This window comes from Fundulus heteroclitus, chromosome 24, assembly GCF_011125445.2.
Source record: "Fundulus heteroclitus isolate FHET01 chromosome 24, MU-UCD_Fhet_4.1, whole genome shotgun sequence".
NCBI lineage: Eukaryota > Metazoa > Chordata > Actinopteri > Cyprinodontiformes > Fundulidae > Fundulus > Fundulus heteroclitus.
Window position 1 is genome coordinate 25,115,404 of NC_046384.1, and position 24,429 is coordinate 25,139,832.

The 24,429-nt window shown below is 43.2% G+C and overlaps 1 protein-coding gene across 1 annotated transcript in view; it reads right to left on the minus strand.

Moving 5' to 3' along the window:
- The window catches only part of klf7a (Kruppel-like factor 7a), a 62,668-nt gene extending 38,823 nt beyond the window's left edge, over positions 1 to 23,845 (minus strand). The window contains exon 1 of the mRNA XM_012869535.3: positions 23,459 to 23,845. Within this exon, the coding sequence (XP_012724989.1) occupies positions 23,459 to 23,560 (102 nt within the window). The 5' untranslated portion in view covers positions 23,561 to 23,845. The remainder of the gene's footprint in view (positions 1 to 23,458) is intronic.
- Positions 23,846 to 24,429: the final 584 nt, after the last annotated feature.

The window sequence follows — 24,429 nt, forward strand, 5'->3', positions numbered from 1 at the left end:
GGAGATGCGTGGAGAGTGATGAATCATGCCTCTCCGTCTAGCAATCCAATGGATGTGTCTGGGTTTGCCAGTTGCCAGGAGAACAACAGCTTACAGCATTTAAAGGAGCTATAACTAAGACATTTACTAGAAAATCAACCTAAATCATTCTCATTTGTCACCTGGGATGGAAGTGACATTCCGTATAAACAATCGGTCCCTCCATCAACAATGTCCGAGTCACGTTTTTCTCCTTTCAAACCTAGAGGTTTGGTCAGAACTACTTCGGTGTGTAGCCGTGTTTACTTCCTGGTTTCTCAGCCAACCTTAGGATATCTCCCATGGTTCCCAAAGCAGAGCGCCGCATTTGGTATTTTATCTTGGCAATAGAGCAGCAGCCTGTTAACATGGAAGCCAGTAAGAGAAGAGGACGAGAAATAAAACAGAATACAACATAATATACCTATCCTGTGGAAGTAAAACTTCACAACAGCAACATTCTGTTGTCTGGTGCAGACGGGAATATACTGTGTGGTTGTTGTTTTTTGTTTGTCTGTTTGTTTTTTCAGGAAGTAAGCTCCAGAGGTAATGAACTGTTAATAGCATAAGAAAACACTTCGGAAGAAGTGTCTTCAGTATGGGGGGGGGGCTTCAGACCTAATATGATTGCACTAAGCTAGCTTCATTAGAAAATGAATGGCCAACTTTGCTATAGATACCTGATCTGCACAGAGCCTTGACCTCTTCATCTTCTTGAAGAATTAAAGCAGAGACTGGAGCCCAGGCCTTCTTATCCAGTGTGTGACCTCATCAATGCTCTTCTGGAACAATGGTCAACAATTCCCATAAACAGACGTCTAAACTTTGTGATAAGCCTTACATAGTTGCTGCCAAAGGGTGGCCATTATAGTGTTCAACGATGCTTGTTTTCCACAGACAGTGATTTTATTGTCACCCTTGAATGTCCCAAGGCCTTTTTGATGGAAGCTCTCACCCTGAAGTTCTTGATTATCCAAAAATGGTTATTTCAGCATCCACATCTTTTGGGTCTTTTTTATTCAAAGCATTGTCTGGATGTTTTTTTTTTTTTTTTTTTTACCTTGGCTAACACAAGAAGATAGTGTCTCTGTTTCAAGATTTACAGCTTCCAGTGTGCAGTACACTGATTCTGTGCAAATGTAATTTGAAAACAAATGTTTTAGAATCATAACGTTCTCATAAAACTTAGCACAATTATTTAACAGCAATGTGAAATTTCACCTGTGTATGCTAAGAAAGAAAAGGCCTTAACCTTAAACAGGCATCAGAAGAGTTGTCGGGCCAAAACACTTCCAAAGAGGAACATATACTGTGAAATTTTACACGCTTGACTGATTAAATTTAGTTCATCACTGTTTTTTTTCCCACACAGCCCCAAACTTTAGCCATGAGATTTCTAAGGGGTGGTATTTGAGCAGCAACGCATGCTGTAATTTTGACAAGGCAAACTCCTGGACGATACTAAATGTTCAGAAATTGCTGCTATTTGAATGGTATGGTATTTCTTAGTTGATCAAAAGGACAAAATTCTCATAAAAATTTAAACTAGCTCGTAAATCTAACAGCAGGTTTCCAACACTTTTCTAAACTCATCTCCTGTATTCAGTGCAATTTCCCTTTCTGTGTCAGTCGCTGGGAATTTGCTGTGGTCATCAACTTGTATTAATGTTATTTCTGTCAATTGCTGTACTTTAAAGTTCAACCTGTGGGTCGGAGTAAAAATGGAGACAAGGCACTGTATTGTTAACTGTCTTTTTGGGAGGAAAATGAAAAGGAAAAATGGAAGGTCAAGAATATGTTTTACAATTAATATGCAATTAATTGTAAAACATATTCTGTGGCAAATCTTATTTATTATTCCATTAAAACTTTTTCCTTCTGCACAAGGCTTGACTTGTAATTTCACTGGTTATTGTTTGAGGTGTTTTAAATCTTACTTCAAAATCCTAGACTGCAAAGCTGCATTGTGGTCCTTTGACATCCTTATCTAGGTAGAGGGGACTGTTCACAATATATTTGACCTTAGCTAATACTGTAGATTCTCAGTCATCCAGGACATGACAATCCTAAGTGCTAAATAAGTGCAATATAAAATTGTACTGCTCTTGTTTCTTGAAGACATTCGTCCGTTTTCTTGAATTTCAGTTTGAGAACGTTCTGACCAAACCGTAATTTAATTTTAGAGGCATTGGAGAGGTAGAGCTGGGTGTCATCTGCATAGCAGTGAAACTGAAAACCAGACTTTCTGAAAATGAGAACAAGTGGAAGAAGATAGATGATAAACAGCTGTCAAAGAGGATGCGATGACAAATGCTGCACTGAGGTCGAGGAGTACTGCGTATGGATAAAAGTCCCACATCAGCAGCAATCAGGAGGTCATCTGTGATTTTAGCCACATCCATCTCATTGCTGTGCAGCTCACGAAAGCAAGATTGAAGTTTTTAAAAAAAGATTATTATTGAAAAGGTAAATATGAATCTGAGCTGCAACAGTTTTTTTTCAAGTATTTTGGATTTGAATGGAATGTTAAAAATTGGCCAAAAGCAGCTGTTTTTATTTTAAAAATGGCAGTTTTTGCAGCCTTTTACATGATGATGGGACAAAACCAGTGGAGGGAGATAACTAAATTAATTTAGTTGTTAAAATAAAGGTAGACAAACATTAACTTGATGTGAAGGAAGTGGATCAAGCTGACAGGTAAGACTTGAAGTTAAGGTTGAGTATGCTAATTTCTGAAACAGGGGGAGCTGAAAGCTGGAGAAAGGTATTGTAGAGGGAAACAGCGGGAAGACCAGAGGACCTGGATTGCAAAGTAGACAGCTCCTGATGGATAGTTCTAATTTTAGCAATAAAAAAAGTCCATGGATCTGTTGCAGCAATCACTAGAACACATGCAAGATGGAAGAGTACCGGGAGGTATTGATATGGTGTCGATTGTAGAAAACAATGTCCTGGTGTTCCTTTCAGTAGGGCTAGTTAGATTAATATAGTAGACTGATTAGGCTTTGCAGACAGAGTCCTTATGGTGCTTTATATGATCTTCAAATATATTTGTGTTAATAGTGAGCCCCATTTTATTACGGAGATGTTCCAGACAAAGTCCTTTAACTTTGAGAAGGCAAGAAGGCAGAGTTCTTACATAAACCAGGGAACACAGCGAGAGCAGTGAAGGGTATGTCTAACGTTACATCATGTGTTTTTTGTTTGATTTGTTTCCTTTTGGTGATTAAGCTGAAGATAGCCAGTTATTTTTTGTCTAAAGAAACCCTGCACCAAAGAGTCAGTATGAGACTCCAGCTACCACACGAATGTTGTTGTTTTAACTGACAAGTTTATTGCTTTTCTTTTTTTATCTGCATCAAATCAGTGTTTCTCTCTTTATTTTTGTTTAATTTAACATTTATCGCAAAGTATATATACAACAGTTTGCTATGACCTTTAACCAAATGTTTTGAGAGTTATTAGACTTTAACTATGGAACCTGAAAAACCACAGACTGGAAGCAAAGATTGATAGGTGGATGGATGAATGGATGGATGATGAGCAGACAGACTGATTGAAATCTGGATGATGGGGAGATTAATTAATACAATTCTGGGCATAGAGAACAAAGTATGGTAGCAAATGTGTTCTCCATACTTTGTTTCTCTTTTTTCAGTCTATCTTGACCTGGAAAACCCCTCACTTTCATTACTTTTATACACTTTTTAAACCCTGAGAAGAGCACTTTTTTCTAAGTATTTCATACAGTCCATAGCAGTATGATGAACGGCTATTTGTAATCCTGTTCCACACATTTCCTTAAACATTTTGGTTCTCAACCTATCAGCTTCTGTCACATTTGGGTAATCCATTCCTCCACACAGACAAAGCAACACATGTTCCCTCTGAACACGCAAGGCAGCGTTGCAAGCAAACAGATCCAAGAAACTGAGATGTACTGACCTTGAGAGTGACACGGATGTTATTAAGAGCTCTTAGTCTCTGGGTACAACAAGTACACTGCATATAGAGACCTCTCCTGCTCCATCTAAATAGCTTGTGACAAAGTGTGGAGAATGTCTTTGTTCCAGTATTAACTCGAGGGTAGGAGAGGTGAGGGTGAAATAGGATCAACACAAGAAAAAACGCATCCCAAGACCGATGGAGAGACAAATGAGATCGAAACAAGAAAGGAGAATAGCAGGTCATGGAAGCTGAGGGGGTAATCCTGATGACTGGAGCTGTATTGTGCTCGCTGGGGAGAGGGACTCTGTCTCTCTTTAAATGGATTTGGGTGAAATGCTGTTTATCGCCACAGCGTTCCCTCTCAGCTGTCAAAACCACCCTAATCTAATCGGGGGATGGGTGTTTTTTTTTTTTTTTGGGGGGGGGGGGGGGGGGGGGGGGGATCATGCTTGTGTGATCGTGCAGCTGACTAAGTGAACCAGACCATAAAAACATGTGTGTGTGGTAGAGGGAGTCGGGAGAATCTGAGGTTTTACACCAGGGTTAGCAGCTTGTGGCAGGATTTGGGAAGTCTGCGCTCCCGGATGTGGGGACCCCATTGTGTTCAGCAGGCTGCCTAATCTTCATTACTGCACACAATTATGGGTTCAGGCCAATGGGAGCATCAGCTGAAAACGGGAAGAAGAAACAAAAGTAAGAAATTAAGCGACTGTTAAAAGGGAACAGCGAAGCGGGAAAAACTCAACCACCTACTCATACAGGACCAGTCAGAATTGATATTCAGGTTGCATCTGCAAGCCATAAAGTGTCAACTCTGGTGCAGCGCCCGCAGTGATAAGAACACTAACATTTTGTATTTGCATGCTTCTAAAAGCCTGAATGAAAAGTCAGCTTTGCTTTGAGCTTGTGCAACTGTAGAGCCACAGATTGCCAGCTTTGGCAGTCATTGCACCACCAAATTTAAGGTTAAGAAAGCAGGTCAGTGGCACAGCGCTACAAAAAAGGACTGGATGTTGCAAGTTTGCAAGGAACCTGTTCAGTTACGCAACCGGACGGCTTTATGTGCATCCAAACCAGAGGTAAGAGTGCTGTCATTCTCTCTTCATCCCACAGGGACACTTTCAAAACAGACCTGAGCGACGAAGATTAGCCCAGGCAAGCTGCTTAAAATATTGAAAGATGTTTCCTCTCCCTTCTGCTGTGGGCTCTTCTCCAAGAGATAGCATAGAGAGAAAGAGTGCGTGTGAGTTAAGGTCGTTTGTGCGAGGCGGGGTTGAGGCAGCCAGGCAGGCTGAACCCAGTAACCTCTTCGGTGCAAAGCGGCTGGTTTTTAAGCGGGAAGCAGAAGCAGACTGCCAGCACTTTTCACCCCAATCTCATCCCGACAATGTGCGGACCCTCATCAGAGAAGAGAGAGTGGTTAGACGTACTGAGAAGGGTGATGAGAAATCACTGACTTTAGCCTGTAGGTTCATATTTGGTTTGATAAAGCAGATCAACTTCTAGGCAACAGCTTGAAGGACAGATTAAATGATCAAATTCAGACATTTTATAGAGAATGTCCAGCTTTGCATGTTTAAAGAGAGACAATTGTGCCTGTTCTTATTTGCAAAATACCTAAAACACAGTCAGACTGGAGAGAGAGTCGATCTGAACCTCAGTTTTTAGGTTGCCCCACAGCTTCTCAATTAGGTTTTGGGTCTGGACAATAGCTAGGCCATGTAAGCTAAATAAAAACGCGTTGATTTATATAATCCTATTATAGCTCTGGCTGTATGTTTTAGGTTTATCTGACTTAAGGATGTTGGTTTCACAGGTTTTTTTAAAGAGGTATCACAGTAAAGAGGGCACTCCACATTTATGAGATTTCTTTTGTAGAAAAATTAGAAACAATACATCATTTCCATGTTTCTCTAAATAAAAAATACAAAAATCTTCAAAACTTTGGAATCCTTGTCCAAGGCCCTGTAACCAACACCTGCTCTGGGAAATATACAACACGGACATTACTTCTCCACACGTGTAAACCCAATAACCTCCGTGTGTCTCCGGTCTTCCTGCTCATAGACACACACATACGCAATGGAAATTATTGATGGACTCTCTTATAAAACAGTGGCTGCTCCCTGAAGTATTCCTGGCAACATCGCCGGGGCTGAAAATAGCAGCCGACCCAAATAAGTGTCCCCGTCGGAGCGTAGAAGGAACCAGACCAGAGCCACTGACGGCTGGCTTTACTAATTGGCATCACTTTACAATAAAATAATATCTGGGGCAATAGACTGAAAAACACATGGCAGTAAACTGGAGAGCAGTGATGAGCAGCAAAGAGGGGATCCCTTCATTCTAGTTAGCATAGATTATCAAATACTTTCCCTGAAAAGATCCAACAGGAAACTGGGTGAAATATTTATGCCAAAGCATCAGTTTAGTTAAAAAATGGATGGAAATAACATCCGCAGCAGGAGTTGCTAAATCTTTTAGTCCACAAACTGCTTCTTATTAACATTTCTATCATTTATTCCCTAAGGTTTAGTTTAACTTATCATCATTTAACAGATTTCAAAAACATGTTTGTCAGGGTTTGACGTTCAGCCCCTTTGGTTTGCCGTTTCTAAATATAACATTGGAAAATAACATGTCCTCAAAATCCAGTAGATGCCCAACATTGGGTCTTTTAGAACATGGTTATGAACTTTGGTTAGTAGGCCAACTCCTGGAGAGAATAAAGTCATAGAAACCACACATTCTAGAATTGAAAAAAAAATGTGTAGAGAAATCCAAACTGCTGACAGATTAACAAGTAGGAAACAATCGTTTTTGTAATCTGGGTGCTGCTGCTGGGGCTTTCAGGATGAGGCAACAGCTGATTGTCTGTTGGACAACACTTGGGGAAGTGGCTTATGACAGCACTCGCTGCTGACTCAAAACAATAACTGCAGAACAATTGGTGTTTTCACGGGACACAGCCAATAACACAGATAAAAGTTGCTAGATTTGTTGTTGCTTTAAAAAAAAAAAAAAAAAAAAAGATTACTAGAGGGCTCTGAAATGTTGCTAGATCGAGTGACAAAGTCATTAAATTGGCGGCAGTGAACAAGTACTTCCTCAGATTAGAAGTATTGTCACCGCTGGCCTTGCACTTTGCATCACAAATATATCAGCGAGTTTAATCTGCAGCGCATTTTGAAAAGTCAACACATACTTTCAAGGACTTTCTATCAGCCATGCTTGCTTTGTTGATTGGACCAGTGGCTACATGTCCAGCGTGTTTATGTCCGGCCATTTAAGATAAGGTAAGTTTATTTATATAGTACTTTTCAGTAACAAGACAATTCAAAGTGCCGTACATGAACAGAAGAAAAGAGCCTGCTATGTACATTGCTGTTGAAAAATGCATACAATAACATTAAATTTGGAGTTCGATCCATCTTGCTTTCTGCACTGTAGCTGCATGACAAAACCTACATTCATTTTACCAGATAGCAGAGTTTAATAATAGCTGGGAGAGCTCCTTTTTTCCCCGTGTCACTTTTTAAAGCTGCAATCCAGAATGTCACACTTAGTTTTGCACATAAACATTCTGCATATGTTCAAATCGGTAGGCAAACAGGGGTTAAGTTCCTTGCCTCGGGGGATATTAGTCATGTATCCATTTACCCCCTTCAATGCGCATTTTGAAATATCACATGAAAAATGTTACGACAGCAAAAATCTAAATAACTTTCTCAGTTTCGCAAAAAAAAAAAAATACACTTGCTTGTGGTGATTTTGGGGGTTTTCATAAAAGAGTTAATGTCTAAAACAGGAGGTGGAATCAAAAGTGGCAGAATAAGTTCTGCTGTAACAAACTTTTACCTCACATAAATAATCAGCTGTTTCTGCCATCGGCATCCTCCTGGATATTCCCACAATGTGCATAGAACTGCATATCTTTCACAACGTCTCCGGACTGCAAATAACATCACCAATCCAAGCTGACGTGATATAATAATTACAACTTGCCCAATAGCAACACATTCCTGGAAGCCTCTCTCCTTTTTGTAGATGTGTGGTCCATGCCATGTTGCAACCTCTTATTGCAGTATACTACGGACTACGGCCATGCATAACGTCAACTTTTGACCCATTGCATAGCCTGATTGATTCACTCCATTTTATTTTTTGCTAAATTTGCATGACAAATGGATGAAAACATGGCTAGACACAGACAGGGGGAAGCTAGAATCGGGACCTAACACCTTCTGATCACATGACGACTACTCTACTCACTCAGCCACAGTTGCACCCCAGAACATGGTCAAGGTTGGAAAACTGTCAATATTTTGGCAGAAAACTTTTACATTTTCATTGTGTTTAGGAAATTAAGCTACTTTATTGGAACTTGAAATTAAACCTGAGTTTTTTTAGTGGTACTGCACGGTTGAATACACTAGCAAACAGTAAAGCAGCTTTGAAGTAAATCTCACCTTTTTAGGGTAAATATTGCCTTAAATGAAAGACCGTCATTTACTGCCAACACAGGCTGCTACCAAAGCATCACTGTACATCAAAATATCAAAATCGGTATCCCTTAAATTGCTTATGAAAACTTACGTATACTTTCAGCATCTTCCAATGGGTTGAAGGCATAAACACAGATGTCTTTTGGCAGACTAAATCTTAATTAGTACCAGGAGATTCATCTAATCAAAGACCTGCCAGCCCATCATTAAGGCTAAAACACACACTGCTCTCCTCAAGTACCAGAACAGAACAATGGGAAACAGAGGTGTGCTGTCACGCTGACGAATGGCTCTTCCCATAGGTCTCATTAAATCACACACGGGCACTTCCCTAGCCATTCGAAGACTAGAGCAAGGTGCAGAATCTCCAACGCTGCTTTGTCTGTCTGCTTTGACACCTACACAGTCCTGTTATACAAAGATATATTAAAGTGATTTATTATACAGCAAAATCGTGGGCTTTTCTAACTTCAAGCTAAATCTCTTAATTCTTTTAAGAGAGAAAATGCAACTTTGGAGGGACTTGGAATGTCTAAAGGACAAGTTACCTAGTTAGCTGGAGATTTCACTGTCTTTAGGGTAATGTGCCAACCTGCTAATTCTTCCAGCAGTTCTAGTGCCAGCTGCTGAAAATTTAGATGATCTAATTTTGATACATCCGTATTCTCCCCCCTGGTTTCAAGCTGCCAAAACATCCCCTTGCTGATCACAATTTATTGAAGGAAATCGGTTCAGACTTACGGAAAGTGCACCGGACTATAGAAAAGATTCAACTAAAGTTCAACGCCCGATCTAATAAAAGAGGCCGAAGATAAACAGATTAAAGAAAAGTGAGCAGGATATGAAGGTAAGACAGAGAGATAAAGAGCAGACGGCGAGGTAGGACTGATGAAAACATCCGGCCGCACTGACCGACCGGTTGGACAGCTCTGAAGCAGTGAGCTGGAGCAGGTGTGAAAACACACGAACCGGCTTTGCATGCTGAAGCTCAACAGCTGAGGGCTGAGGCCGGCATGCAAAGCTGACACATGACTGCTTGCAAATGCGCTTACGTAGCAGAGGAGAAACTCAAGCACATGGATGCATTCATGCAATATATAATTAAATAAACGGAACCTGAACTTGCACCTTTTAGACTTTTCAGAAAGCACTGACTTTAAAAAATAAAATAAAAATCAAGTCAATCCATTTCAGAGGGCATCATGTCTTTGTGGTTGTCAGTACCAAGAGTGTGGGGCTGTGATTGATAACTCCCATTGAATAACGACAACAACAAGCAGTAGTGTTTACTGAGGACAAATTGCCCTTGGCTCTCTCTCCAGGCTCCCTTTTTCTTCTTATTCTTCTTGCTCCGTCTTCTGAGAGATGGTCCACATGACTGGATCTCTGGTTTTTGGGTGGTTAGGACTCCCTTGAGATGAGATTAGCCTCGCAGGCTGACTGCTAAACAAACAAAAAGATGATCTTCCAGTTTACAGAGGCTGCCTAGCAACAGGTAGGCTGGAAGACGGGATGTGATGGCTCAGATGTCGGAGCCAATTAGTGCTATAAAATACCTGCACCGAGTGTGTATGTGTTGTCACTGTTAAAGGCAATGGGTGCCCAAACACGTGAGTAGACTGGTTGATCAACAGTAAGAATAGTATTAAAAAAGATGTTTGCATAGAATGACTCACAGTTGGCATTTTACATGTAATTTCCCTAAACATTTCTGAATTGATTAAAGCAGACAAGGAGGATTTCTTCACCAGCCACATCAAACTTTCATCCTCTCATTGCCAATTTCAACCAGTTGCTGTTTTTCCTCAGAGAACACCACAAGAGAATACACCTTGGTTCCCTTAGCAACAAACCTACTGGTTTGGCCTTTAGAGTTGGATTCTCTCATTTTCAGGGACATTGGGTCAATGTATGTGTCTTCAATCTTATTTTAAGACTTTGTTTACTTCCAACACAATGCACACAGAGACAATTAGCGCGTCTGCCCAGACACTGAACCTCACTGACTGCCAACCCTTGGTGGAGCCAATAAACACCAACAATTGTGGCGGAACAAAACACTTGATGGAGAACCTTTGCCGATAAAAAACAAAGTAAGACGTTTGCTGGTTCTCTAACAACACACTTGAAGGTAATGATTTTACACATTCAATTTTTTAACCACTTAACCAAAACAAATCATGTGAACTGTTTTGTGATCTTTGCCTCTCTTTATTTACAAGGATGTCCTTTTAAAAGGGTCTTGATTTAAGCAAAGGTTAATTGCATAACACTCCTTTTTCAGAGAGAAAAACTTAACGTATAGATTAATATAATATTCCAGCAAACCATTCATCAATTTTCTTTTACGGAAAAAAAACCAAACAAACAAAAAAAGTCCCAAAACAGAGCACTATTGCTTATTTCAAAGCCTAAAACAAGTGACTTCTCTCCCTATTCTCTTTTCTCCTTCCGGTTGCCAACCCTGATGGCAGCAGCGAAGCATGTCGGATCACTGTAAGGTGCTGTAACAGCTTCCCGATTTCGCCTCAAATGATGTGAAAGTCATTGCCAAGCCATGTGTGCTGGAGTGAGGCGAAAAAAATGACTGGCTCCTCTCCTCGCTGTTAATCAAAGCCGAGGTGGCAGAGCGTTTCGCAGACGGAAGCCATACATAAAGATGTGCTTGTTCACCGCTCCTCTCCTGCCACCCCCCGCCTCGTAGCCCCGCACAGTCTCCTCGCTGGCTGCCTTTCTGTCAGCGGATCTTCAGACAAATGAACACTTCCCCGGCTGTCCTTTTTTTCATCAGTGCTTCCCCATCTTTTCATCAGCGCCCATAAAGCAGTACCCGGCACCTATCATAGGCAATCACCACTGAGCTGCCTGAGTGATGAGACAGCGGTGGCAGAGTTCACTAAGCACTCTTATGGCATAATAGATGTTAGTGGGTCAGGGGGTCGCTCCCACATCTCATTACACAACATACACAAACTGGATGGTTTGTGGATAAGACAAGAAAGTCTCCAGTAAATTGAAAATAACATAATGAAATTGTCAGGTTGTGTGTGGATGATTTAACTAAGACTCAGGGGCAAGATACTGTAAGAAGTTTGAAAAAAAAATGTATCCACTACGAAAAGTGGGACTGACCAAGAAAGGGAATCCTGCTCCAAAATCAAGTCTTTAAAGCTCACAATTTGTACTTCCCACATGGAAAAGCTAAAAAACCTTCAGCAGAAAAATTCTATGTTCAGGCGAGACAGAGCGAGTAATTTAGCCACTCTGACTGCAAGTATGTTTAAAGTATTCAAAGTGAATCTTTCAAACCAATCAATCAATATGCTACCAAAAGTCAAACATGGTGGTTGCAACATCATGGTGTGGTGTTTCTTCACTGCCAGTGACTCTGGTGCAGGGTGTCTAAATAATGTCCTTCAGAGTGTGTGTCTTAAATGTTTTAGGTGTGTCCCTAGGTTCACACTTCTGAATCAGATGACTGCAGAACTTGCAAGTTAATGCAAGTTAATGTCTGACACATTCTACTGAGCAGAAATCATTTGATGGCCACTGACTCAACGGCAGGAGTTCTTCTCCATGCTCGACATCTGAACATCGTGCAAATGAAGACATTTTGCATTATGTCCAAAAAAAGAAGCAGATTAAGGAACCATTCGGAAAAGCAGACAAGGTTGAGTCCTGCATTTTCTTTCATTACAAGACAGAATGGAATTCTAATTAGCATAAAATTACATCAAGCATTAGTCAGTGTAAAGTCTGCTGATTCTAAGTCAGGTTGCATCGGACTTAGAATGCACTTAGGAGGATGCACATACATGTCCTTAAAAACAGCAGCGCACCAACTACAGGTTGCTCAAGTGCGAGCCAGCAGAATTGACATGACTCCTGGACAGGTGCTGAAACGGTTTCAGAAAAACTGAGCGAAAGTCCGGTTGCCTCTGATTCAAGCCTGTTTGCTGTCGTCTGAAAAATCCCTATTGTACCAATTCTATAGAAAGGAAAGGTTCGGAGATGGAAGGAAAGGAGAAACAAGAAATGGAGGAAGAAATGGAGGAAGACATGGTGGCAGTGCCCAGTTGGCTGTGTGAGAAAGCAGCTGTGGCCTACAGAGGATTACATAACATGTTGAGACATAGAGACTCAGACATGCACAAGGATGCATAATATAGATGCATATGGATCGTCACAGTTCCAGTATTGTCGCTTAATCCTCGTGATCTCTCCTGAGGCTCCAACAGAGGGTCCTTAATGCTGATGCACCTCACTGGTGCTGACCACAGCTTTAATAGCTGAACGTGGAGCAACGTTTGCCTTGGAGGCCTCTGTCAAAATGCTAAATGACTCCATCTATCTGCATCCCTTGTTTCTTCTTCCTGCTCATCAGGAAGCTCCAGTCCTTCCTACACACTTGTTCTCTGAATGTCTATCTGCTTCTACCCTTAACTCCCAAGGGTGGTGCAGGGTGGAAAGGGGGGATTTAAGCAGCCCACCGGACTGTGAAATGCAAAACCCGGCAATGGGGAGAATGTGCATGCTCTGCAACTTCCACCAACCCCCCCAGACTGAGCTGACACTGCCACTTGGGAGAGCTGCATGTTATTGAGTCACCAACATAGAATGGATGTGAGTGGATGCATCTGTGCACAGCACTCGCATTTGGAGGTTGCCCTGCTGCTCTTTCCACATTTAGAAACTCCAAAAGCCATGTACATTACAAAGCCCATAATGCAAGCAGCCTCATACAGACATTTCGCTTGGGTAAGCATCAGGAACTCTGTTTACATGTGTGTGCTGAAGCCCTGAAGGAAGATATATATATTGGAGAGTATGGGCTTTGCCCAAAGGTCAATGACAGACCACTAAGGTTGGTGTTCAGTTACTTCTCCTCCATCAGGGTCAAGTGCTGGGACTAGGTGAGACTGACAAGCCTACAATGTCCACTGTAAATGTATTATATGCAGCATTGTATTGAAATATGTACATACATTGATTATGGGTAAGAATGGCATTCATTTTGTGTTTTTACTGATTTATCACCGCAATGATTTGTATTAAAAAAAAAAAGACCTTGGTGCTCATGTTTGAATTTACTGTGGATGTTCTTTCGTTCACACAAACTCAAATATACAAATATGGACTCAATAACATTTGGTATCTGATATTCTGGAACCAACTTTGATAACGTTTAACTTTCAGTTCTGTCTGGATTTTGTCTGTTGGTTGATTTGAGGCAAAGCCAAAGTTGCTCAATGCACAAGTACCACTTGCAGTAAAACAAAGTCACAGCATAATGCTGCCACCACCATGCTTGTAAGTTATTACTCGTTAAGTGTTATGAACATCAACTAAAATTGTGCACAGAATTAAATTGATTCTGAGCTTTCATGCCTGGATATTTTGCTAAAAAAATGACCATGTTTAATTTTTCCATCCACTTTAGGCAATGCAGAACTAGTAGTAGCAAAGAAGCCCCACAGCATGGTGCTACGATTACCATACCAGTGAAGGAATCTCCAGACTAACTCAAATATACATCTTGTAATTGTGGCCAAATTAGGGCTGTACGATATAGAAAAAAAACTTATCGGTAAAAAAAAAAAAATTATATTGATCGATATCGATAATTGTCAAAAAAAATTAAAACCTGACTCTTATGATATTGCTAAATGACTTACTTTTACCCCTCCCTGGGCTGCCACCTTACCGTGGTGGAGGGGTTTGAGTGTCCCAATGATCCTAGGAGCTATGCTGTCAGGGGCTTTAAGCCCCTAGTAGGGTCACCCAAGGCAGACAGGTCCTAGGTGAGGGACCAGACAAAGTGCAGCCCAAAATGCCCCTTATGATTAATACAATTATTGGACCTCGTGTTCCCTCGCCCGGACGCGGGTCACCGGGGCCCCACTCTGGAGCCAGGCCTGGAGGTGGGGCACGTTGGCGAGCGTCTGGTGGCCGGGCCCCCTTCCGATGGGCTCACCACCTGTTGGAGGGGCCAAAGGGGTCGGGTGCAATGTGTAACGGGTAGCAGTGGAGGGCGGGGACCTTGGCGTTCCGATCCTCGGCTGCAGAAGCTGGCTCTTGGGACGTGGAATGTCACCTCTCTGGTGGGGAAGGAGCCTGAGCTTGTGCGCGAGGTTGAGAGGTTCCGACTAGAGATAGTCGGACTCACCTCGACGCACCGCTCTGGCTCCGGAACCAGTCTCCTTGAGAGGGGCTGGACATTCTTCCACTCTGGAGTTGCCCATGGTGAGAGGCGCCGAGCTGGGGTTGGCATACTTGTTGCCCCCCATCTCGGTGCCTGCACGTTGGGGTTTTCCCCGGTGAACGAGAGGGTGGCTTCCCTCCACATACGTGTGGGGGGACGGGTTCTGACTGTTGTTTGTGCTTATGCGCCAAACAGCAGTTCAGATTACCCACCCTTTTTGGAGTCCTTGGAAGGGGTACTGGAGAGTGCCCCTCCTGGGGACTCCCTCGTTTTGCTGGGGGACTTCAACGCTCACGTGGGCAATGACAGTGGGACCTGGAGGGGCGTGGTTGGGAGGAATGGCCCACCTGATCTGAACTCGAGTGGTGTTTTGTTGTTGGACTTCTGTGCTCGTCATGGATTGTCCATCACAAACACCATGTTCAAGCATAAGGGTGTCCATATGTGCTCTTGGCACCAGGACACCCTAGGTCGCAGTTCAATGATCGACTTTGTTGTCGTTTCATCTGACCTGCGGCCGCATGTCTTGGACACTCGGGTGAAGAGAGGGGCGGAGCTCTCCACCGACCACTACCTGGTGGTGAGTTGGCTCCGATGGCGGGGGAGGAAGCCGGTCCGACCGGGCAGGCCCAAACGCACTGTGAGGGTTTGCTGGGAACGTCTGGCGGAGTCCCCTGTGAGGCGGAGCTTTAACTCCCACCTCCGGGAGAACTTTAAACACGTCCCGAGGGAGGCGGGGGACATTGAGTCTGAATGGACCATGTTCCACGCCTCTATTGCTGAGGCGGCTAGTCGGAGCTGTGGCCGCAAGGTTGTCGGTGCATGTCGTGGCGGCAACCCTCGAACCCGCTGGTGGACACCAGCGGTGAGGGAAGCCGTCAAGCTGAAGAAGGAGTCCTATCGGGCTTTTTTGGCCTGTGGGACTCCGGAAGCAGCTGATGTGTACCGGCAGTCGAAGCGGCAGGCGGCTCGGCTGGTCGCCGAGGCAAAAACTCGGGCGTGGGAAGAGTTCGGAGAGGCCATGGAGAAAGACTTCCGTACGGCTTCGAAGCGATTCTGGTCCACCATCCGGCGTCTCAGGAGGGGGAAGCAGTGCAGTACCAACACTGTTTACAGTGGGGGTGGTGTGCTGCTGACCTCGACTCGGGACGTCGTGAGTCGGTGGGCGGAATACTTCGAAGACCTCCTTAATCCCACCAACACGTCTTCCATTGAGGAAGCAGAGCCTGAGGACTCTGGGTCGGGTTCTCCCATCTCTGGTGCTGAGGTTGCCGAGGTTGTTAAAAAGCTCCTCGGTGGCAAGGCTCCGGGGGTGGATGAGATTCGCCCTGAGTACCTTAAGGCTCTGGATGTTGTGGGGCTGTGTTGGTTAACGCGGCTCTGCAACATTGCGTGGACATCGGGGGCAGTTCCCCTGGATTGGCAGACTGGGGTGGTGGTCCCCCTATTTAAAAAGGGGGACCGGAGGGTGTGTTCCTACTACATGGGATTCACACTCTTAAGCCTTCCTGGTAAGGTCTATTCAGGGGTTCTGGAAAGGAGGGTCCGTCGGATAGTCGAATCTCGGATTCAGGAAGAGCAGTGTGGTTTTCGTCCTGGCCGTGGAACACTGAACCAGCTCTATACCCTCAGCAGGATTCCGGAGGGGGCATGGGAGTTTGCCCAACCAGTCTACATGTGCTTTGTGGATCTGGAGAAGGCATTCGACCGTGTCCCCCGGGGGATCCTGTGGGGGGTACTCCGGGAGTATGGAGTACCGGACCCTTTAATAAGGGCTGTCAGGTCTCTGTACAACCGGTGTCAGAGTCTGGTCCGCATTGCCGGCAGTAAGTCGGACTCGTTTCCGGTGAGAGTTGGACTCCGCCAAGGCTGCCCTTTGTCACCGATTCTGTTCATAACTTTTATGGACAGAATTTCTAGGCGCAGCCAAGGTGTTGAGGGGATCCGCTTTGGTGGCCTTAGGATTGCGTCTCTGCTATTCGCGGATGACGTGGTCCTATTGGCTTCATCAGGGCGTGATCTACAGCTCTCACTGGAGCGGTTCGCAGCCGAGTGCAAAGCGGCCGGGATGAAAATCAGTGCCTCCAAATCCGAGACCATGGTCTTGAACCGGAAAAGGGTAGAGTGCCTTCTCCGGGTTGGGGAGGATGTCCTGCCCCTAGTGGAGGAGTTTAAGTATCTTGGGGTCTTGTTCACGAATGAGGGGAAGATGGAGCGGGAGATCGACAGGCGGATTGGTGCAGCGTCTGCTGTGAAGCGGGCGCTGTACCGATCCGTTGTGGTGAAGAGAGAGCTGAGCCAAAAGGCGAAGCTCTCGATTTACCGGTCGATCTACGTTCCTACCCTCATCTATGGTCACGAGCTTTGGGTCGTGACCGAGAGAACGAGATCCCGGATACAAGCGGCTGAAATGAGTTTTCTCCGTAGTGTGTCTGGGCTCTCCCTTAGAGATAGGGTGAGGAGCTCAGTCATCCGGGGAGGACTCAGAGTAGAGCCGCTGCTCCTCTACGTCGAGAGGAGCCAGTTGAGGTGGCTCGGGCATCTGGTCAGGATGCCTCCTTGACGCCTCCCTGGTGAGGTGTTCCGGGCACGTCCCACCCGGAGGAGGCCCAGGGGAAGACCCAGGACACGCTGGAGGGACTATGTCTCCCGGCTGGCCTGGGAACGCCTTGGGGTTCCTCCTGAGGAGCTGGCCCAAGTGGCTGGGGAGAGGGACGTCTGGGCCTCCCTACTGAAGCTGCTACCCCCGCGACCCGACCCCGGATAAGCGGAAGACAACGGACGGACGGACGGACGGACGGACTTACTTTTAATGAAGAGCACATAAACACTAAATCTCAATAAAATCTGTATTTAACCAACATTTTTACCCATAACTGATTTTTTAAAGAAAAATAACTCAACTTAAGAGACCTGGGTGATGTTATTAAATACTGACAAAGAATAAAATAAAGTGACCAGTAAAATGACCAAAATAAACATAAAAAATAATTAAATAGAATAGCCTATTTAGGTGGGAATAGTACACTAGTTACTCCTCAGGTTTCATTCTCTGTCTAATTGAGAGGCTGATGCAGGGCTGAGGTCCGAGGTTGTGGCGTGAGAAAACACAGATTGCAGCTCATTTTGCACTGATTCCCTGCACTCGTTGCACAATTTAGGGAGCGCTGTTAGAGAAAAACTTGCGTCCCGAAACTTTATATCGCGGATCAAGAATGGCGAGTAGTTGTTTGAAGCCAGGTTTTTCAACTGCAGACAACAGCAGCATACCCATCACTATGAAGCATGTTACTGCATGCGTGATGTCCTTATGCCGCTTGGACGCTTTGTCATATTTATCACAAAGAAGGGAGCCCAGTTTAGCTGCTGTACCTACTTCGTTTTGGAAGAACTTCCAGAAGATTCCTCAAAAGATGACGCGGAGTCACGCGGGGCTGACACAGGTCGCGCTGCTGCGGGTGTGACTGGCAGATGAATACTGGTGGGTTGCGTTACCAGACTTTGTTTTTACCGGTTCCTTGCAAATTTTACAAATCACTGTGGTTTATTTCTGTCAGACTGGCGAACTAGTAAAACCCCGTTTTGGGACAATTTCCTCCGCCTCTTCTTGCTCCGACACATTCACGTGCTCTGTGTTGTGGTTTGAGAGGGCGGAGCTTTGTGACGGCGTGCCTGGGTCCGCCATTACGATTGGACGAGAGGAAGTAGTGACTGTAGCATCAACTAATATGATAGGCTGAAAGGAAGGAAGGAAAACTGTCTCTCTATCAAACTTTTATCGACCCTTTTTTTTCTATCGCGCCACACGTCTATCAATCGATATATGTATATATATATTGTTTTTGAATTATCGTCCAGCCATTGGGCAAATAGCTCAATCCTAGTCTGAATATGAAAAATTCCTCTACAAGGCATTTGACCAATGCTACAGAATGTTCACTCTAATATGGATAGAAAAGTTGATGTACCAGCATTTTCCAGTTCCTAGATGGCCTGAGCCTTAGTGGTTTCTGGATTATTTCTGAAAATTCTCACCAAATTCTTTTTCACCTGAGGGGTAGTTTACGTCTTCCAGACCCTGGCTACATGTGGACACATTATTATAACTTTCAGTAATTTGAGCTGATGCTATTGAGATGTGCAGTTGTTTATAAAAGGCTCCAAAAGGATTTATTCAAGTTGTGTAAATCTACAGTTCTTCTTCTTGGATGTATGTCTGAGTATAATTTTCAATTCAACTTTTGAATGGTGAGGATAAATCAGACTTCTGACTATCTGAGCAAATGTCCGTTCTCTGGAAATTGCAGTCAAGATAACAAACCATTTCCGAAGACGCAAAGCAACACACGCTCTCTCTTGGCTGTCAGGGAAACTGGGTTCCTCGAATAATGAGGAAGTTTTTGACCAGCTCTGCTCGTTCCAAATCCCGCTCAGCCCTGCTGTTTGTTCCAAACCAAATCTGAACAACCAACTGCACAAGGATTTGGACGCCAGACAGCACAGTTCAGTTTGGCCCTATTAACTTCAATACTGGAACAAATAGCAGCCTCAAATGTACCATCTGCAGACCTCCAAAACACTTTATTCCCTTTTCTGCTCCCCATCCCCCTATAACCGGCTGAATCATGCCTCACAGACAACAACAGGGGACACAGTGATCATTCCTGCCATCGTGTCTCGGGGACCTATTTAGGGGCTGGCTACAACGGCCTCCTATCTCGCCATCAGAAGCTGTAAAAGCATCAAATTCTAAATTGTGCCCGGAATACAGAAGAGACGGCTAAAGCCATGGGTCCACTGCAGGAGACAAAGCTTTTAAGGCAAGCCACGACTCATAATTCCTGCATTGAGCAAGGCTTGTGTTGTGCGATCCGCATCCGGCTACAATGAGACACAATGAGTGCTTTGCCAAGAACATCTCTGCCCTGCACGGGGAGAGGGGATTTCATAGTGTGGGGCCAGTCATAATCCCCGCGCTCACAAGGAAGCAGTGTGATCTTTTTATCCAAAGGAGGGGTTGTTTTCCAAAAAAAAAAAAAAAAAAAAAAAAAACTTCTGAGATATTTACTTCAGTGATTCCCAGCAGGACACTGAGGTTTTAAGCCCTTTTAGAAAATGCCTCTAACTGGGAACAGTGTTTTTTTTTTTTTTTTATCCAACATTGTTAATCAACTTGTTTTCATCTTGGGGTGTTAAACAGTGCTGTTTTGGTCACAGCAGGTGGCTTTACACTTGGAGCGTACAGTGAAACCTGAAAACAAAGATGTCCTTCAAGACTAATGTTACAGAGATTGGAGGGTTTGTGTAAGGGATTACATTGTCTAAATGTAGTTCGTAGCCACTTTCCTTTTGTTTCCATTTAACTCAAACAAATTAGATCAGGTTTTAACCAACTAAAGTACTTGATTAGGTTATGGCTATTATTTTTATGGCAAACTTTGTATGCTTTTAAACTTTTTACCTAAAACACACACAAAAATTATCCTTGCTGTTTCCAGAGAATGGAATTAATAATTTGGGTTTGGCTTAAGGTGTGAGCTTAATCCAACAAAAATGCTTACTAATAACACTTTCTCCAGTTTTGTGAGTTAGTTCAACTCTTAATTGAAGTATATAGTAAAGTGATAAATGAAAAAATACCCATAAATGAGATGTGCAAAGTGCCTGAAATAGTCTGAAGCATTATCTGTAGACAGCCGTGAATTACAGACCTAGATCAGCTTCAATTTAAAGCTGTATCTATAGAGTCAAAAATTCCTCATCTTAATCATTTAAAAACAGACAGCGATCCACACACATACACATTTCAGATTCATTTTAAGGAGCCAATCAACACGCAATTGTTTGGAATGCTCGAACAAGCACTATACAACACAATGGGTTTGGAACTCAGACTTTCTGCTACCAACTTTGCCACCCAGTTTTTTTCTATTTTAAATACAACAGTTCATTCTGAGTTAATGTCATGAATGCTACATTACCATGCTTTAAATATGGTACCTGTAAGAAATAGGGATGTTCCCATCCCCTGAAGAGAGAGTATCATCATGGGAGTGGTACATCCATCCACTTAGTATACATGCTTAGTCTTTGCAGGGCTGGAGCTCACCTCCCCAGCAGTCATTGTGCAAGAGGCATGTCACAGTCTCTCACAAGGCAACAGACACAAGCCACACAAACATTCGGCCCTTTTTCAGTGGCCTATTTACCTAACTTGCATATTTTTGGATGGCAGTACCTGCAGAAAACTCACACAGGCATAGAAAAAACATGCAAACTCCACAAAGAGAGGCTTCATGTACAATTTGAAGTCAGGATTGTTTAAAAGAAAGCAAAAGAAATATAACTATTTACAGTCTTTGGGGTTATGGTGTATGTCCTCGTTGAAGAACATTTGGCTAAAGAAACAGACAGTTTGGTATGAGGAGATATTTGTGTCCACTTGGTTTACATATGTTTTTCAATCTTATAAAAAATATATATATATATATGTCATACAATTAAGAGGTAAAATAACAACAAAAGCTTTTACATTTCAAACGGGGTGCTTTGCATATGTTGTTGAGATCATGTTAAAGAGATGTGTGAAAATCCAGAATCAGATCATGGTCAGCTACAGTTGAAAAAGTCAGTTTAGTCATTCAAAATGAAAGCAGAAGAAGGATACAAACAGCTGAATGAGAGCAGATTTGTTAAAAAGAAAGCGAAGGCTTTGACTGAAAGTATTTTTTAACCAGAAAGTACTTCCTTTTTTTTCCTCCAAAACGGACATTAAGTTGGAGTGAATGTGCTGCAAAACAATTTTCCCCGTCAAAGGAAAAACTGACATTTTCACTCCTCACAGATAAGAGCTTTCCCAGCCTACACACGCAGCTGTCTCCCTCTTCCATTTGCATCAGGTATTGATTTTGAGATGCAGGCTGTGGGGTGAGAAACAGTGCTGCATATGGTACACGGTGCGATTAAAAAAAGGCACTGACAGCGAAGGCGGGGAGTTTGAGACTTGTTATGAAAAGATGCGTCGGTGGCGAACAGTAGGATGCCAATTAGGCTGCTCGGCCACGAAGAGGAGATCTGCGGTCACGCACTGGTTTCTCCCCTCCTCCATCCTGCTTGCTCCAGCATGGAGCAGGGAAGTGGGAAGGGAAAAAAAGTGAAGCTACTCTTACAAGAACAATAACAGCATCATATTTCCATGCATTGATTTTCCCTGCTTCTCTCCCTCTGTGTTTTGCATTATTTGCCTGGCCAGTCATGTGCACCGTAGAAAGCAGAGTCTCCAGCGGCGATACAGGCAAAGTCAGCCCGAGGTTGCACGGGGACCCAGAGAAATTTTCACTTGTGTGTCTTGCAAGTACTTCTGTCCATCACAAGTCAGACATCTCTACAATATGGTCCTAGTTTAAACTTTTCTGCAATATAAAATCTAATATAACTATTTACAGGTAAAAATCAGCAGAGACCGAATTGTGCTACGAAGTGTTTTGTCTATTAACAGCACTTGGGGAGAAGTTTGCACTTAACAGGTTTTTTGTAATAAATTCTAAGGATTTAGAACTCGAGACTAAAATCTAATTAAAGGTTTAAAATAATTTACCTGGATCCTGATAGTAAGAGGTATTGAAAGTGTTTGTGCTACAAAACATTAATTTGTAAATCTTACTTTTCTAACAATTCTAGTGCTGTGGCACCCCCTGCTGGTGTGGAGGCCCTGGACAGCACGTAGTTAAAAAATTACAAAGAAAGATAAAAGTAGGGGTGGGAAAATACAGGATACTCATTTAGCATCTTTATTTGCAATATTTATGCAAAGATTATCTTAGATCCCCACTGACATATTTGCATCTACTCTCACTGCTCACTAATGCCGGCTCTGTGCTAAATACTTTTAGCATAACCATTATTTAGTGGTTCAGATAAACAAAGAGTGTAATAAATAACTATATTTGGTTTATATTCCTTGGGGAAAAGTTTGCATTTAAACATGTTAAAATGTTTGTGCAAATTCTAGGACTCTACACTCGGAGCTAAGCAGCACAGTAGAAGCTGCTTATATCACTTGTTTCTCTGGCTGGCTCTGCATCCAGGTGGCTTCTTCATGGACTTCAAAATAACACGAAATGAAAGTAGGATGACAAGTGAGGGAAATCCTCACCTATAATTTTAATTGACAGACTATGTTCTAAATTCATCGAAAACTTTTGACTAAATACATGGAAATCTGCAGAAAGATATAATATATGACTCTTCTGTCTTAAATTATCTTTTTATTTATTTTAAAAGGTAAAACACCATATATATATATATATATATATATATATATATATATATATATATATATATATATATATATTGCTGAAACTGCTGCTGTTTTATAAACCGGCTCCATGTGCTTTCCACTTCTCGACACGGAACTTCCATGCACAAAGATGGATAAAGGTTGGAATGAGCCAACAGCATAGGAATCCTTTCTTCTTCCCATTAAAGATGACACAAAAAAGCCAGACATGTAACGATATTCATTATGAATAAGAGAAGGGACTTCAATCTATGAAAGGGGGGTGGGGTAACAACTGGGTAATCTAAAGGATGCATATATTATTCACGACCAATTCAGTCTGCATTATGACATCTAGATCTTCATTATCCAGTAAAGCGTTTGACAGCTTTACTAGTGCATAAAAGAGCGATGGAAATATTTAGTTTTCCTGTTGGGGAAAAAATAAAGTTAGCGCCTGCATCCCGAGCGCATTGGTCTGAGGGATGCGCGGAGGTCGCCACGTACCTGCTGCCAGTTCTCCTCCAGCGACGGCATGGCTGAGAAGTAGCCGGTGTCGTGAACGAGCTGAAGTTCCTGAAAGATGCCGTGGTTCGCCAAGACATCCATGCTTACGCTCCGGCAGAGAGCAAGAGAGAAGGAGGGGAGGGAAAAAAAAGGAATAAGCAGCAAAATGATCCACAAGAAATGCGCCTGCCTCCTGTCTGAGCTCTATCAGACTTCTACATCCACTTCTTTCATATTAGTCCGTATGGAGGAGATTAAAAGCGCAGTGCAGCGGCTGAACGCGGAACAATTAGAGTCCCGGTACCTGTGCGCATAATCGGTGCGTAAAAGAGACTGGGAGTGGATGGACGCTCCACGCGTATCCGTGTTGCCAAAACAGCCTCTGATAGGGAGTCAGTGAAGAGGGAGGGGCTTTGCTAAATGAAGGGGCGTGAGTAAATTTGTCAATCAACTCCCCTTGCTTGGCCTTTTTTGGTGAGTGGGCGGCTGACTATTAGAGCGACCACGGAGCATCTAGAGGCAAGACTTGATGGATATCCTGAACGCGATTGGCGATTCACTCCAACTGAATGAGGGCTCCATAGGTGAGCTATTTATGGATGGATATTTAGATTTGGAAGAGCAACTCAGAGGTGAAGAAGCCGTGGTTTAACCATGTTGTGGTGCATATGTTTGGAGTTCATTTAACTGTAATATAAGCACTGGCAGCTTTCAATATAGGGGATATGGCTCTTCACCCAGAGCGCCAATCTTCCAGGGGCTGCACAACCAAAAAGAAAAGAGTGAAAGGAAGGAATCCTCTGTCAAAACTAGATCGCTCGGCTATGCTGATGTTTTTTTTTTTATTCTTTTATTTTTTTGGGGAGGGGGAGGGGGTCGGGGGTTATCAATCTGGAATCTGTTTGTAGATAGATAGATAGATAGATAGATAGATAGATAGATAGATAGATAGATAGATAGATAGATAGATA